Genomic DNA, 12,020 nt, shown 5'->3' on the forward strand with positions numbered 1-12,020 from the left:
ACATTATTCAGTGAAAATGAATATGTTTCCATGTTAGAAAGTGACAAAATGTGTTCACCCATACAACCATTTGCGATCAGAATTTCTTAACTTTTCTAGACCTATCACTTCTTCTAGGTGCTGCCCTGATATCCGCAGGAGGCGCGGGAACAGCCTGTGCTATGGTTGGCCCTGTTGCCTCTGATGACTTCGGCGTGCGTCCTCTGGAGAGCCAAGACTTGAGAGCCCGGCTTGCTTTGGCTGTCTTCCTGTGGGCCAGCTGACAGAGAGGAGGAAGTGGGCTGGGGGAGGGGGGGGGGGGTCACAGGCAGAGAGACTCAGAGGGAGAGGACAGCCTCTGAAATTCCAGAGTTGATGACCAGGGATGTCCAGCTGGTACTCCTCACTTTGGGCGCCCGAGGACCCTGACCTGATTCCTTGAGGTGAAGGAACACCTGGAGGGTTGAGGTGCCCCGTTTCCCTCTCACATTGCACTCCAGGAACTCACCCACCGTGATGGAATGCAGGTCTGTGTGTATCTCCACATTCTGCTGGACCAGGGTGTCCGTGGCATCCACCATCCTTTCCATGATGGCCTCTATATGCGCACATGTGGGTACCACTTCATCAGAGAATAGTCAGCCACACTCCTCTGACTTGCATGCCACTTTGTTGAGGGCTTCCAACGGCTCTGCCTGATGTTCCCCCACCTTCATCTGACTCTCCTTGATGAGTTTGTAGGCCAAATCCAAAGGCTCATCATCTGACTCAGACCTCACAGATTTCTTTTCCCCAGCAGTCCTCCGAGTGCCGGGGAACCCGGCTGAACCTGCCTCCTCCTGCTGCAAACAAATGTCCGTGCAGTGATCACCAGATTATGAACCTGAGCCTGCTTTAGATCTAGGTCTCACCAAGGTGTGTCTCTCTGTGCTGGTGGAGGGTGTGGGTCAGTGCTCTGACCTGTCTTCCAGGCTGCTTATTTCCAGCTCTTCAATGGAGGAGGTGTCCTCTTGGCCGAAGGTGAGAATCTGGATGGAGCTGAGGAACTGGCTGGCTGAGGGTGTCGGACACTTGGCAGAGCTCCATGTGAACGAAAATAGAGATAAGTAGTGCAAGGCAGCAAAGTCAGAAACAGGAGAGAGAGCACTCACAGTTGCGGTGAGAGAGGGATGATGGGGTGCAGGATCCTCACATGGGTGTTCACCACCGACCTCACTGTCAACGCAGGAACAGTCCATGTCCTCACCAGTCAGCGCGATGGCACGCTCCTCAAAGTGAATGAGGGGCCTAATGTGGGCCACTCCACCCTGGCCTGGGACCTCTCCCTGCTGTTGTGAGCCAGCTTCTCCTGCATGAAAACAGATGGAGAGAGTGTGAGTAGGACGCATGGCACTACATGGAATGTTTGTGTGGTGAGTGGAGCAATGGACAGGATGAGGATACGAACTCCAGAGGATATGAGCCTGATGGAGATGTGAGGGTGTGTGTGAGTGTTAGTGGTGTTGTCCCATGAGCTGTGAGATCCCTGTGGATGTGTGATGGGTTTGTGAGTGTGTGAGTTGAGAGTGATGAGGTGGTTAACTTACCCTGGTGGAAAGCATTTATCCTCTTCCTGCATTGGATGGCTGATCTCCTCTGTGCTCCATTGGCACTGACCACTGTTGCCACTGCCTCCCAGGCAGGATTGATGACTGTACTGAACCTCCTGCAGCCAGAGCAGGGGCAGTGGACATCATGGCGGCCTTCCACTGCACCAGCAGGCACCCCAGAGAGGCGTCACTAAATTTGCCATCTTCTTTGTTTTTGGGGCCATCTGTCACTTGGAACAGTCCTGGTCTGAAGACATTAAGGAGGCTATGCTCTGCTGCACTTTAAATAAGGTGCTTTGAGCGAGGAAGCACTGAGATCACGGCGTGTAAGGCAAATCCAAGCCCACCCGCCAGTGATCTGGCGTGTTCCCTGTGAATGCATAATTAATGACGCACCAGGAATGGGAACAATATGGCGTCAAAAGCTGCCACTGTGGCTGGTGGGTAAAATGTCCTTTTTCCTGCCTGCTACTGCACTTTGTGCAAATCTGGGATGATTCCACTTGAAAATAATATTTTAAAGAGCTCGGCAAAGTAGGGAGAAAGTTAGAGGCCTGGCTTTTGAGATACAGAGAGATGTAATTGAATGGGTTTGGAGGTGGGGAGAAGGGTAGAGGAGGGAGTTTGGAGGTGGGGAGAGAAATAGAGGAGGGGTTTGAAGGTGGGGAGAGGGGTAGAGGAAGGGGTTTGAAGATGGGGAGAGGCGTAGAGGACTGGGTTTGGGGAGACGAGTAGTGGAGGGGGTTTGGAGGTGGGGAGAAGAGAAGAGGAGTGGGTTTGAAGGAGGGGAGAGGGGTAGAGGAATGGGTTTGGAGGTGGGGAGATTGGTAGAGGAGGGGGCTTGGAGGTGAGGAGAAAGGCTGTAGAACAGATTTTCAGATGGGAAGAAATAGATATGTAGCCTGTATCAGCTTTTAATCCATCATGCTTTAGCAAATACCCCTATGTAATTCCTCTAGAATTCTGTATCTGATGTATGTGCAGGTACTCTCCTACATCTTCCCTGAATGATCCTGTATCTGTCTTGAACTCTCCTGTACCTCCCCTATATCTGTCCTTAACTGCCCTGTACGTTTCTGGACCAGCTCTGTTTCTTCCTTATTTCTGTCCTAAGCTCTCCTCTAATTTTCCTATTGTATCTTGTAACTCTTTCAAGTACAAACCCGTTTCCATCTGTTTTAGATGAAGTTACATTGGTTTCATAGTTTGCTATTGTGAGATTTGAACTCTTGATCTTGGGGTTACAAACCCAGTACCATAACCACTTGGCTATTTAGGCCAAGCTTCTATTGTATCTTGTATCTGCCCTTTACTCTCCTTCAGCTGTTAACTACTCTCACCTGTCCTGCATTATTCACATTTTGCCGAGCTGAATCCCTTTACTTTTATCCAAAACAAATCAGAATTATTTATCCAGGAAATTAAGTCAGAGGCCAGGACTGATGGCAGTGAAATGGGAGTTTTATTTGATGATATCATGTACCGTTCAAATGGAAGCCATAGAGAAATATCTAAGTGCCAGGCTAGACACACTGTGAAAGCCAGAAAGACATTGATTGACAGTCACATCAAATTCGTGCATGTCACCTGAAGCTGACCCTAGTATCATCAAAATCAACTCAAATAGTTGGACAATGAGAACTTTGGAGAAGAGGAAAGGAAGAAGGGAAAATGAGTGGGGAGGAAGAGGTGATGGACAGAAGGGTTGAAGAAGAGGAAGGGTAGAGGAGGTGGGGAGGGGTAAGGATGAGCAAGGAAGGAGAGGAGGTTAGGAAACCAATTAAATTGACAAGTCAAATGCCTTCATTCCTGGTGATTCTTTGGTTACTTTAAAATTAATTCTTTTATTGATTTTTTCTGTTTTTCTTGTGTGATCATAAAGATGATTCTCATTGCCATCGTCACACTGAATATTGAAATAAGGTCCAGGGAGTGTGAATTCATCAAACTCCATATGCCTCAGAGAGAGAGGCTTTGTGTGATATTATCAATCCATTACATTTTCCTCATTCCAAGTATAGATTATATTTTATTGAATTAAATTGTTATAAAGATATGACCAACACAGGTTCAGTTAGTGAACGCAGGACATTGACAGACCCAACTATGAACGGGTAGAACACGGTTTTCAGAATTGGAAGGGCTGTGCTGGAGCATGTGGGACAGCAGTAAGAGTAAAAAGAGAGAGTAGGAAGAAACATTCTGGGAAGAAGGGATGGGCACAGACGGGAAGGGTAGCTGGAGAGATAGCAGACTACGTGCAACCTAAGAGGTAGAAGAACATTTCCCTGTTTAAACATTTCTTGACAAGGAGCAATCCAGATAACTGTATTACAGTCTAGCTTACAGACGACAATAGGGGTTTCAATAAATTAGTACGAAAATGATTTTTAATACCACAGTTAGTGCAGTCTTCAATTTGGAACTAGCTGCTATCTTGGGCATGCTGGGACTCACACAGTTAGATCCAAAGAGTTGGTTGTGTCCTTTCAATCATCAGTTCAGAGAACATCTTCATATCACTCCTTTAACAAGCTGGCTTCAGCAGATGAAATGAATGGCTCCAGATAAAGAGATAATGGAAATTTTGTCTTTTGTTACTTAAGGTCATGAGTCGATGAATTATTTATTGTTTGAACTGATATTGTAAACCAGGCCATTAAAGCTGTAGAACAATCCACCCAGTATTGTCCTTGCAAATCTCCATGAGTTGGATGCACTGGCTTTAGGTCCCAGATAAAGTGATTTGGTCTGGCTATAAAGTGTTTCTTAGACCACCAGCCCCCTGTTAGCCATCAGTGCAGTCTGGCTCTCTCTCCGCTTGGCTCGTTTTCGACACTGTTTCACTTTCCAGCACACGGCACTGGAGATCAGCAGGAGAAGACCCGAAGTCAGCAGGAGCAGCCCGAAGACTGAGATAGTTGAGCCGTGCGAGTTGAAGCTGTAGGCAACAGCGGTGACCACCGTGCCAGCTATCAGGATGACCAGGCCAAAGGGCACAGTACAACGGGAGCAGGAGAGCTCAGCTCCACCTGTAGCTGCCGTCAGCTGGCCCTGGCTGGTCAGGTGCTGAGTAGCTACTGGAGTCGGGCAGTCGGAGCCCTTCTCTGGGATATTGGGAAGAACCGGGAGTGCTGGGATCTCCTTCCCTGGTTCCTCTATCATCCTGCACTTTTCAGGACTGTTCTCTCTTCCCCTTTTATTTCCCAGACAAGTTTCTCTGCTTTCACTCCTCCATAACATCCAGTCAGCACATCCTAGGATCTGAGTACATGGAGAGAGAGAGAGAGAGAGACAGTGAATGTATGGTCAGAGAGACAAACAAATACCAAATTCTGAACTCAAAAATAGGGAAGCAAAGCACAATAACACCTGGGTTATTACATAGTATAGAAAGATCAACGAGAACTGTGAAATATTAATAACCACGAACAATACCAATATACACAATTATATTAACATTAAAAATCCGTAGCACAACAGCTGCAATTTTAACATGAGGGTTATTCACAATTAATCCAATCTGTTTTGAAAATCTTTCAAAGCAGGAGGTTATTCGGCCCATTGTGTCCGTGCCGGCCGGCTCTTTGAAAGAGCTATCCAATTAGTTCTATTTCCCTGCTCTTTCCTCAAAGCCCTACAAAATGTTCCCGTTCAAGCAAATATCCAATTCCTTTTGAAAGTCACTATTGCATCTGCTTGTATCGCCCTTTTATCCATTCCAGATCACCTGGCTGCGGTGAGAGGTGTCCGAGGCTGTGCTCGGGGTTACTGCACTGAATGCTGCACCCAACTGCGCCCAGGATCACTCCACTCAATCACCCACCTTCAATGCTGTTCCCAGGCGCTGCTCCGAATTCTCCAGCCTCCTTAGCGTCGCCAAACGATCCGCACTGTGAGGCTGACAGAGGAGTTGGGAGCCGGATTCGGACTCGCTGCTCAGGTACATTTAGCAGGAGGGAGACCCATCTCAGTACGAGGAAGGGGGAAAGCAGAACAGAGGCTGTACTGGTCCCCCGTCTCTGCCCTGTGGCCCCGGTGTCCTGAGTCTCAGCCCCTCCTGTGACAGTGACAGTGAAGCGATCCTTCCCGGAGGAGGTTGCCTGCAGATCGGGTTCTCCCTCTCTCTCTGCATGCACTGATCTCAATCCTGGCGTTCAGTCTTGGCACACACCAGCCTGTCCTTATCTCGATGTTATTGTTACTTAATTAAAATATTTTATATAAACAACAACATCCCAGCAACATCAAAGAGAAACATCTCAGCAAGTAAATGTGACTATTTAATATATTGTAATATTTCAGACTATTAATGACAGAAATTATTGCTGTCTTTGCAAACGCACATTCCCCATCTCCAGTTGTAAGGGAAAGTATCATGGATCTAAGGTGAATTCGGTGTGGTACTGCCTGTTAAAGGGTGGCCTTCAAACATTCCTTTCTTCTATTTTTCTTTCCATGAAATCAGTGTTTAAACATACTTGAGATGGGAAGAGGGAATCTGTGTGTGAGAGAGGGAGTGATATTAGGAGGGGGTGTATCATCCTTTCACCTCCTGCTGAATAAAGTCATTGCCAGACTGCACTCTACTGACAGTAGAGCTTCACATACACACACACATAGTCTCATCAACATTTTTCATTAAATTTCTCATTTACACCTCTCTATACCTATCACTTGTTTCTTTACTTGACCCATTACCATCTCCTTTTGCCCTGCACCATAGTCCCTTTTGTCATTTAATCTTTCCATCATCAGCCCAATCAAAGACCCTCCCTTTTGTTTCTTTCCTCCCCTCTGCCCTTTCCCTGCCTCTGTACTTGCTTAAAACCTGTTACATCTTGAGGTTTTCCATTTCTGACAAAATTATATCAGTCTGAAACATGAATTCTGCCTCTCCACAAATGCTGTATGACCAGCTTGAGTATTTGTACCATATTCTGTTTTAAGTTTGTTCTCACACATACTACATCTCACTCAATCTCACACGGTCGCACAGTCTGACTCAGTCTCTCACTCAGTCTCACACTGAGTCTCACTCAGTCTCACAGTCACACACTCTGTCTCACTCAGTCTCACAGTCTCACTCAGTCACACACTCAGTCTCACAGTCTCACACTCGGTCTCAGTCTGACTCAGTCTCTCACACAGTCTCACTCAGTCTCACACAGTCACACACTCAGTCTCAGTCTCACACAGTCACAGACTCAGTCTCACTCAGCCTCACGAAGTCTCACACAGTCACACGCCATCTCACTCAGTCACACTCAGTCTCACAGTCTCACTCAGGCACACACTGAGTCACAGTCTCACTCAGTCTCAGTCTCACTCAGACACACACTGAGTCTCACAGTCTCACTCGGTCTCACACTCAGCCTCACACAGTCACACACTCAGGCGCACTCAGTTACACAGTCTCATTCAGTCACAGTCTCACACTCAGTCTCACAGAGTCACACACTCAATCTCACTCAGCCATGCAGTCTCACTCAGTCATAGAGTCTCACAGAGCCTCACACTCAGTCTCACTCTGTCACACACAGTCTCACCCAGTCACACACTCAGTCTCACAGTCTCACCCTGTCTCACACTCAGTCTCACAGAGTCACACACTCAGCCTCACTCTGGCTCACACACACAGTCTTACAGTCTCATTCAGCCACACACTCAGTCTCACAGTCTCGCTCAGTCACACACTCAGTCAAGACTCAGTCTCACTCATTCACACACACAGTCTCATCAAGTCACACATTCAGTCTCACTCAGCCACACACTCAGCCTCACAGTCTCACTCAGTCTTACACTCAGTCTCACACAGTCACACTCCGTCTCACTCAGTCACATACTGAGTCTCACAGTCTCAGTCTCACAGTCTCACTCAGACACACACTGAGTTTCACAGTCTGACTCAGACACACAATCAGTCTCACTCAGGTACACACTCAGTCTCACAGTCTCACTCAGACGCACACTGAGTCTCACAGTCTCACTCAGTCTCACAGTGTCACTCAGTCTCACAGTGTCACTCAGTCACACACAGTCTCACTCGGTCTCACACTCAGCCTCACATAGTCACACACTCAGTCTCACACAGTCACACACTCAATCTCACTCAGTCACACAGTCTCACTTAGTCACACAGTCTCACTCAGTCTCACAGTCATACACTCAGTCTCAATCTGTCACACACCGTCTCACTGAGTCTCACTCTGTCTCACAATCTCACACTCAGTCTCACAGTCACACACTCAGTCTCACTCAGCCACATACTCAGTCACAGTCTCACAGTCTCACTCAGTCATACAGTCAGTCTCACAGTATCAGTCAGTCACACACTCACAATGTCACACAGTCACACACAGTCTCACTCAGCCACACACTCAGTCTCACAGTCTCGCTCAGTCACACACTGAGACTCACAGTCTCACTCAGCCTCACACTCAATTAAGACTCAGTCTTAGTCGCACACTCTGGGTGGGATTTTTTGCCTCTGCCGGGATCTTCTGGTCCTGCAGCAATCAATCAACTTCTGGCTGGGACGCCGCCTCATCCATGGTGGGTCATGCCCCTGATGGGGCCGGTGTTCAATTGTTCTGCGTTTGATTATGCTGATCTGTTTACTATTGATGCTCACTTTGCTTGATCAGTTAAGTTTGGGTTTGGACTCAGGGAAAGGAAAACAAACGGTAAAAGTTGCTGGAAGCAAAAAGCTATAAGCATAGAGCAGACTTAAAAAAAACACTCCTGTAAGTAAAGTTCCTACACACATAGAAGCTGGTGTGTCATCTCTGCATTGCTCCGAGACATATAATATATAACAGTAGACTTGCCAGTAAAGCTGAGGCCCATGGAATAAAAAGGTTAAAATGGATATGAAATTGGCTGAATGACAGGAAACTGAGAGTGGTAGTGAGTGGTTGTTTTCTGGACTGGCAGAATATATATGGTGGGGTTCTGCAGGATCACCTTTTTCTTTATTTTTATAAATGACCCAAATGAGGGTATGGAGGGTACAATTTCAATACTTGTAGATGACACAAAACTAGGAAGTATTGTGAATTGTGAGGAGCATGGTGGTAGACTTCAAGAGGACATAGACAGGCTGGTAGAATGGATGGACACATGGCAGATCACATTTAATGCAGCGAAGTGTGAAGTGATACATTTTGATGGGAGGAATGAGGAGAGGCAGTATAAAATAAAGGGAACAATTCACACTCACACTGACAAATAGATTTGACTACAGTCTCACTCATTCATACACATTTATTCACACACACTGATGTACCTACAGTCACACAAACATTTACATACACATTCACGTGCAGAAGCAGAATCACAATAACACCCATTTACAGATTTACCTACAGATACTCACACTCACAGGTGTACAGACACACACACTGTCTGATCCAAGACCAGAGCCCCACATTTTTGGTAAGAACCAGATAGGGACCAACAATATTTTCTTTAAAGTAGGCAAAGTTTGAGATTTAAGACACTTCCTAAGAGAATAAAGCCACAAGATTCCATGGGTTTTGAACAAACAAAGATGAAACTTTACTGTACAAGGTCAAAAAGATAAAACAATTTACAATATCTCTATTATACTCTAACATTCAGGGTTAATATGAGGAACAAGTGAATTAACAGGCAAAACATGGTTGAACATACCGCACTGTACAGTAACACCATAAGACGTAGGAGCAGAAGTAGGCTGTTTGGCCCATCAAATCTGCTCCGCCATCAATGAGATCATGGCTGATCTGATAATCCTCAACTCCATTTTCTTGCCTTTTCCCCTTAACCCTTGATTCCCTTACTGATTAAAAATATGTTTATCTCAGCCTTAAATGTACTTAATGATCCAGCCTCTACAGTCCCCTGCGGTAAAGAATTCCACAGATTCATTACCCTCTGAGAGAAGAAATTCCTCCTCATCTCTGTGTTAAGTGGGTGCCCCCTTACTCTGAGATTATGCCATCTGGTCCTAGAATCTTCCACAAGGGGAAACAACCTCTCAGCATCTACCCCGTCAAGCCCCCTAAGGATCTTATATGTTTCAATAAGGTTGCCTTTCATTCTTCTAAACTTCAATGAGTACAGGCCCAACCAACTCAATCTCTGCTCATAAGAAAATCCCACCATACCCGGGATCAACCCAGTGGACCGTCTATGGACTGCCTCCAATGCCAGTATACTTTTCCTTAGAAAAAGGGACCAAAACTGTTCACAGTATTCTAGGTGTGGTCTAATGCCTTGTATAGTTTTAGTAAGACTTCCCTATTTTTATACTCCATTCCCTTTGAAATAAAGGCCAACATTCCATTTGCCTTCCCTATTACCTGTTGAACTTGTATGTTAGCTTTTTGGGATTCATGCACAAGTACTCCCTCTGTGATGTAGCTTTCTGAATTCTTTCTCCATTTAAATAATATTCAGCTCTTCTATTCTTCCTGCCAAAGTGCATAACTTCACATTTTCCCACATTATATTCCATCTGCCAAGTTTTTTGCCCACTCACTTAACCTGTCTATATCCCTCTGTACACTCTTTGTGTCATCGTCATCATTTGCGTTCCCACCTATTTTTTGTGTCATCCGCAAACTTGGTAATAGTACATTCACTTCCCTCATCCAAGTCATTAATATATATTGTAAATAATAGTGGCACCAGCAGTGATCGCTGTGGCACTCCATTAGTTACAGCTTGCCATCTTGAAAATGCCCCCTTTTCTCAACTTTCTGTCTTCCATTAGTTAGCTAATCCTCTGTCCATGCTAATATACTACCCCTAATACCCTGGGCTCTTTTCTTCTTAAGTAGCCTTATGTGTGGTACCTTATGAAACACCTTTTGGAAATCCAAATACACCACATCAACTGGTTCCCTTTTATCTATCCTGCTTGTTACCTCCTCAAAGAATTCTAATAAATTTGTCAGGCATGATTTCCCTTTCATGAAGCCATGCTGACTCTGCTTGATTATATTATGCATTTCTAAATGCTCTGCTCTTACATCCTTTATAATAGACTCTAACATTTTCCTAATGATGGATGTTAAGCTAACTGGCCTATAGTTTCCTGTTTTTTGTCTCCCTTTTTGAATAAGGGCATTACATTGGCAGTTTTCCAATCTTCTAGGACTTTTCCAGAATCGAAGGATTATTGGAAGATTACTACCAGTGCATCCACGATCACTGTAGCTACTTCATTTAAATCCCACCCACAGTGTTTACTGACATCTGGGTGGGTTGTTCAGAAATGTGTGGGATCTGTCTTGGTTGCATTTGCTATTTAATGCCACAATGTGGCAAAGATTAGTGGTAAACCAGAGGATTGGGAAAGTTTTAAAAGCCAACAAAAGATGACCAAAAAGAAAGGGGAGAAAATAAAGTTGGAAGGTAAACTAACAAGTAATAGCAAGGATGAAATCCATCAGGTCTGTGGGACTTATCGGCTGCTTATCAGCCTTTAGCCCCATTAGCTTCCATAGTACTTTTTCTCTAGTGATAGTTACTGTATTTGTTTCCATGGAGCTAGTGCCTTTCTGCCACTTTCACAGCTCTCCAGGACTTCTCCTGAGCCCCAACTGCACAGAGCCAGCTAACAGTAACATTCTTGCTGTTGGGAGCCTGCTTAAAGCAGCATCTTTCTGGTATGGCCTTTTCTTGTCCTGCAGAATACTCACTCTCCCATCAAATACTCAGATACATTTGAAACCCTAGAACTTTCTTAAGCTCCACCTCCAGCCTTCTAGGACTCAAAGAATGCTTTTAAATTAATTGTAGCTTTAACTCCCAAAACAAAACAACTCACTGGGTTGCATTTCTTTGTAAGCAGAAATGCCTTGTCTCCGATTCTCCAGCTAAGTAAGTCCATCTGCTGTTTCATGATCTTACCTTTCTAGCTGTTAACCCCTTAGGCAACAAGGCCCCAACCTTTTAAGTGTAATAGTCTTCAAGCTGCTTTAGTTGCATTTATCCCATTTTCCATAGCTAAACTTTAATCTTCACAGAACTAAAATTACCTCCAAAATATTATTATAATCCAGGCATTTATAGCAATATTTATACTCACCCAGTCACAAGTTCTCACATACATGTGCTCTTACACATCTACTTATACACATATACACGCTTACAAATACAGATATACACAGCCACACTCATACACCTTCTGAGGTACATGTGGACACTACCACACTAATGCACTTATCCAAATCCAAAAATACTAATTAATCAAGGTGCACACTAACACATACAGACTCATATAGACACTTCTGTGGGCACTCACACCCACAACATACAACTTGTCTCACCCCCACACACAGATATTGTCAGACATTCACACATATTCACTCTGTCACACAAATGGAGTAAGTAAAATAATTCACAGAAATGTATTTGAGTCACTGCACAACCCATGAATATATATATGAAAATGTATCAAAT

The 12,020-nt window shown here is 44.9% G+C and overlaps 1 protein-coding gene across 3 annotated transcripts in view; it reads right to left on the reverse strand.

Annotated features, from left to right (window-relative positions):
- Positions 1-6,009, reverse strand: part of LOC121293552 (transmembrane protein 100-like) — a 39,737-nt gene extending 33,728 nt beyond the window's left edge. The window contains exons 1-3 of one of the 3 annotated variants that reach the window (XR_005946555.1): positions 5,395-6,009; positions 3,966-4,832; positions 1,295-1,327 (exon numbers count right to left, since the gene is read on the reverse strand). Coding sequence is in view for 1 of the 3 variants with exons in the window: in XM_041216578.1 (XP_041072512.1) it covers positions 4,338-4,832; positions 5,395-5,517 (618 nt within the window). In the remaining 2 variants the exon portion in view is untranslated. Of the gene's footprint in view, positions 1-1,294; positions 1,328-3,013; positions 4,833-5,394 lie in introns of those variants that run through there. The other 2 variants (XR_005946556.1, XM_041216578.1) reach the window with 2 other exon arrangements.
- Positions 6,010-12,020: the final 6,011 nt, after the last annotated feature.

This window comes from Carcharodon carcharias, chromosome 22 (assembly GCF_017639515.1).
Source record: "Carcharodon carcharias isolate sCarCar2 chromosome 22, sCarCar2.pri, whole genome shotgun sequence".
NCBI classification, from domain to species: Eukaryota; Metazoa; Chordata; class Chondrichthyes; order Lamniformes; family Lamnidae; genus Carcharodon; species Carcharodon carcharias.